The sequence below is a fragment of the Colobus angolensis genome, unplaced genomic scaffold (assembly GCF_000951035.1).
Source record: "Colobus angolensis palliatus isolate OR3802 unplaced genomic scaffold, Cang.pa_1.0 Scaffold60, whole genome shotgun sequence".
Taxonomy (NCBI): domain Eukaryota; kingdom Metazoa; phylum Chordata; class Mammalia; order Primates; family Cercopithecidae; genus Colobus; species Colobus angolensis.
Window position 1 is genome coordinate 3510304 of NW_012119599.1, and position 5397 is coordinate 3515700.

The 5397-nt window shown below is 42.7% G+C and overlaps 1 protein-coding gene across 7 annotated transcripts in view; it reads right to left on the minus strand.

The window, feature by feature from the left end:
* Positions 1-5397, minus strand: part of ZNF227 (zinc finger protein 227) — an 18859-nt gene that overhangs the window by 5055 nt on the left and 8407 nt on the right. For 2 of the 7 annotated variants that reach the window (XM_011963056.1, XM_011963054.1), the window contains 2 exons: positions 4393-4519; positions 3129-3212 (listed from right to left, as the gene is read on the minus strand). In XM_011963056.1, coding sequence (XP_011818446.1) covers positions 3129-3212; positions 4393-4426 — 118 coding nt within the window. In that variant the 5' untranslated portion in view covers positions 4427-4519. Of the gene's footprint in view, positions 1-3128; positions 3213-4331; positions 4520-5397 lie in introns of those variants that run through there. The other 5 variants (XM_011963059.1, XM_011963055.1, XM_011963057.1 and 2 more) reach the window with 4 other exon arrangements.

A 5397-nucleotide genomic window follows, 5' to 3' on the forward strand; every position in this document is an offset into this window, starting at 1 on the left:
GAATTCTGTTAGTCATTCTAACAAATTATCATGGAACTCCCAAATTTGTAGCTACTTGGTCAGCGGTGAGCAAAATTATCTGGGAATCCCTAAACTTAGAGCTGGTATAGAGAGCAGTCTTGTGGAAGACTATGCCCTTACTCTGAAAGTCCAGACTAACTTCAGGTGTTTGGTACCAGAAGTCACTGCAACATGTAAAGTGCTTCTCACATTGCTTGTGGTGGAAGCTAAGATTAATGTATGTGGATGCAAATTACACTGGAAAACCAATTTAGAAATTCTGGTATTTTCTTTGCCTAATCAGGACTCACCTCAACTCCACAGGTATGTCAGTGCCTTTGGACTTCTGGAAATGTCCAATTCAAAACTGCTGAAGAACTACTGTATGTAAGTTATATAACTGTTTGGGTATTAGAGGGAAGGGGAAATGGGAAAGTGGGAAGTCAACTGTATGGATAAGGCAGTTTTCACCAATGAGTAAAGCCAACTTGATACTGATACAAGGAAACTGACGAACTGTAATACCTGCCAATTGCCATTGATAATTTTTGATAGTGTAGTTACACATTCCAACAGCTGTGAATAGCTTTTATCTTCTAAGGTTAGTAGGTTTGAATATTTACATATCCAAAAATGTCTTAGAAATTACGAGTTATGTTAGACATCCACTAGAAGACAGTGTTCCCAAATAATTAATCACACTGCTATGCTCTCAATCTATGAGTTAATTCTCAGAGTAAAAGGGATGTGATGTCTACTTGTCTCCATTCTAAGTTTTTTGTTAATAATTCTTATAAAAATAAACCCTTTGGCTGGGCATGGTGGTTCATGCCTGTAATCCCAGCACTTTGGGAGGCTGAGACAGGCAGACCATGAGGTCAGGAGTTCGAGATCAGCCTGGCCAACATGGTGAAACACCATCTCTACTAAAAATACAAAAACAAGCCAGGCCTGGTGGCAGGTGCCTGTAATCCCAGCTACTCAGGAGGCTGAAGTAGGAGAATTGCTTGAACCCAGGAGGCAAAGGTTGCAGTGAGCCAAGATCACACCACTGCACTCCAGCCTAGGTGACACAGCCAGACTACATCTCGGGGAGCGGGGGTGAGGAGGCAGGGGAAGCTCTTTAACATGTGTTCCTCTGACTAATGAAGAATGTTTCAGAATATTACTTGTACACGGAGCATGGTTGCAAAATCCTGAAACATGTTGAAGGTATCAAAGAAAAACCTTTGATATAGGGTGGCAGAAAATGCTACAAGATTTGTTAAAAGAAGGACTTTGTTTATTATGCAAAAATGAAAAGTAACAATACCTAGGATAATTCCCGAGGTTAAGTTTGCATATGAAAATGAGACCCACTAAAGTGAAGCAAATATCTAACATTCCTAAACACATCAAACACGAAGCAGCATGTAGACCTAAAAAGGGAGATGAACCAAAGAAGATGAATTATATCCATCAACTACTCAGAGAATTCAGAGCCTAGTCTATCATGTTAATAGATAAGCTTCCTTGTTTTGTTTTTGGGGTGGGGAGAGCATATAAATTTACATCATCCGCGGTGTCTCACGCCAGTAATCCCAGCACTTTGGGAGGTCAAAGTGGGTGGATCAGGAGATCAGAAGTTCGAGACCAGCCTGGCCAACATGGTGAAACCCCATCTCTACTAAAAATACGAAAATTAGTTGGGCGTGGTGGTGGTCACTTGTAATCCCAGCAACTTGGGAGGCTGAGGCATGAGAATCGTTTGAACCTGGGAGGCGGAGGTTGCAGTGAGCCAAGATGGCGCCACTGCACTCTAGCCTGGGTGACAGAGCAAGACTCGGTCTTAAAAAAAAAAAAAAAAAAAAAAATTCACATCATCTAGGAATACCTAATTTTTATTTTTAACTTTGTGTGTGAGACAAGGTCTCATTATGTTGTCCAGGTTGGTTTCAAATTCCTGGGCTCACTTGATCCTCTTGCCTCAGCCTCCCAAGTAGCTGGGACTACAGGTGTATGCTAACATGCCTGGCTAATATTTTTTTATTTTTTTGTAGAGATGGAGTCTCATTGTGTTGCCCAGGTTGGTCTGGAACTCTTCAGCTCAAGTGATCCTCCCACTTCAGCCTCCCATGTAGCCAAGATTACAGGTGTGCACCACCATACCCAGCTTACTTTTAATTTTTAAGTAAGCAGACCTGAGGAATACGCAAATTAAAGGGAAAGCAAAGAAGAGAGAAAGGAAAGGTAAGGGGATGGAAAATGGAAAGAAGATGGTATTTTAAATTAAAATGGTAAATTTAAATATAGAAGACCTCTCTAATGATATAACATTTGAGCAATGACTTGAGTGCAATAAGTAAGGTGCTGGGGAGACTCTCCACCAAGGCAATGAGGACAGCTAGTTAGAAGCCATGGAACAGAAGGGAACTTGGTATGTTTAACAAATATTCCAAGGGCGGCCAGCATGGCTGAGATGATCTAAGCAAAGGGAAAGGAATGGAAGATCAAAGAGAAACTTGGTGAAATCTGACCAGGAAGGGTCTTGCAGTTCAGTACAAGGACTTTGAGTGAAATGGGAAGGTTGTGAAGGCTTCTGAGCAGAGGAATGACATAATCTAATGTGTTCTTTAAAGAACCATTCTGGGCCAGGTGCGGCAGCTCACATCTATAATCCCAGCACTTTGGGAGGCTGAGGTGGGAAGAATGCTTGAGTCCAGGAGTTTGAGACCAGCCTGGGCAACACAGCAAGACCTCATCTCTACAAAAAATAAAAAATTAGCCAGGTGTCATGATATACACCTATAGTCCTAGCTACTTAGGAGGCTGAGGCGGGAGGTCTGCTTGAAATTAGGAGGTTGAGGCTGCAATGAGCTACAGTCATGCTGCTGCACTCCTGCTTGGGTGACAGGGTGAGACCCTGTCTCAAAAAATAAAGATATTTAAAAAAATAACCACTCTGGCTAACATTTAGAAAGTAAACTGTAGGAGCACAAGGGAGGAGGTGGGGAAACCAGCACGGAAGCTGTTGTTATAATCCAGGTGAAAGATGACCACATTCGGACCAGGGAGGTAATGGACATGGTAAGATGCAGACTAACCAGTACCTGAAAGAACAGACACAGGGTTCTCACCAGAATACCTACTTCTTTGGGTTTCTGTTTCCATCATCCAAAGCTTTTCTTCTGCTTCCAACTGGGATACCATATCTGGTTGGAAGGGAAGATGCCCTATGAAAATGTAGATTTATATGTATTTAAGATGAACACACAACTAAAATACATTTTTGTCTGAACCGTATAAGCCTCACAACCTCTAGAGTGATATTTTATTACTTATTTTATTTATTTATTTTTTATTTTGAGACAGAGTCTCACTCCATCGCCCAAGCTAAAGTGCAGTGACACAATCTCGGCTCACTGCAATCTCTGCCTTCAGGGTTCAAGCAATTCTCCTGCCTCAGCCTCCCGAGTAGCTGGGATTACAGGCACCTGCCACTATAACCTGGCCAATTTTAGCATTTTTAGTAGAGATGGGGTTTCACCATGTTGGCCAGGCTGGTCTCGAATTCCTGACTTCAAGTGATCCACCCACCCTGGCCTCCCATATTGCTGCGATTAAAGGCATAAGCCACCATGCCCGGCCTCTAGAGTGATTTATTTTAAGATGTTTTTAGATCATGAACTATAATAAGAAATTTAGGTTGTGGCCTAGTTCATATACATATATATGTGTGTGTGTGTATATATATATATCTCAAGTTATACTTAGCCAATGTCTGTTTTCATCACATTTGCAACACTGTATCTCACACCATTCACTGAAAATTGTCAGTTTTTGATGCAATGTGAGCAGTTCCTGATAAGGAACTCTGATATTTTCTATCCTTATCTGTTTTATTTCACTGAAAAAAAAAGCCAATATAATGCACTAAGTTAATGTATTGATGGGTTTCATTTGAAAAGGTGTTTGAAAGATAAAGCATAGAAGCTAAATTGTCCATTTACGGTTCATTTAAAACAGGGTTTTGCAACTGCGGCACTATTTTGGACTGGTCAATTCTCTGTTGGGAGCACTGTCCTGTGCACTGTAGAAGATTTAGCAGAATTCCTGGCTACTACCCACAAGATGCCAATAGCACCCCTCCGTCAGGTGTAATAACCATTTCCAGACATTGCCAAATATCTTCTGGGGGCGAAATCACCTGTGGTTGAGAACCAGCAATTTAAAAGGACAGAATTTGCCTGAACAGAAAGACCGGAAAAACCTATGCTGTTTTCCCAGAGATTAGAAAACCTTTCGTCTTCAAGAGCAAGGAACTGTTTTAAAAGGTTCAAACCCTTGAACACCTAAGAGCAAAGAGATTCTCAAGGGAGTTGAAATTCAGGGTCAGACAGTGCCTGTCCTCACCCACTGCAACCAGGTTCTTGAAGTTCTCCACCATGACATCTCGGTACAGCTTCCTCTGGGTAAGATCCAGCAGTCGCAGTTCCTCCCTGGAGAAGACTACAGCCACATCCTTGAATGTCACAGCCTCCTACAACGTCAAACAGATGTGACCTCAATCTTACAACCAACCTCCACGGGAAGAAGGGTGGCATCAAGAAGGAAAAGAGCACTACAAAACAATTGTTATAGATTCCAAGAGATCTGTCCATTTTCAGTTGTGATAGTTTTCCCTCTCTCATTATCTCCTACGCCCGTCCCCACAAAGCCTGGACTTTATCAGTGTTTTTTGTTTTTTTCTTTTTTGAGACGGAATCTCACTCTGTCACCCAGGCTGGAGTGCAGTGGCGCGATCTCTGCTCACTGCAACCTCCGCCTCCTGGGTTCAAGAGATTCTCCTGCCTTAGCCTCCCAAGTAGCTGGGATTACAGGCGTCCACCACCACGCCCGGCTAATTTTTGTATTTCTTTAGTAGAGACGGGGTTTCACCATGTTGGCCAGGCTGGTTTCAAACTCCTGACCTCTAATGATCTGCCCGCCTCGGCCTCCCAAAGTGCTGTGATTACAGGTGTGAGCCACCCCACCTAGCCCTATCGTTGTTTCTAATGTTTGCAAAGCTCACAGGCCTTCAGCAACCCCCAGGACAGGTATATAGCTCTTCGGGTGCTTTCAAGACACATGTCACATCCACCTACTACAGGATGTACAGCTGCTTAAAGCACTGGCTCTGGAGTCTGGCCAGGTTCAGATTTCAAGGTTTTGCCTTTTACTAGTCATAGGACCTTGGGCAAATTCCTTAATCTCTCACTAACTCAATTTCCTCTTCTTTATCATTGTATCTAAACTATAAGGTGTACGAGCCTGACACAGAAGGATCACTTCAGGCCAGGAGTTTCAGGCTGCAGTGAGTCATGATTGTGCCACTGCACTTCAGCCTGTCTCACTTTTTAAAAATAAATACGGCCGGGC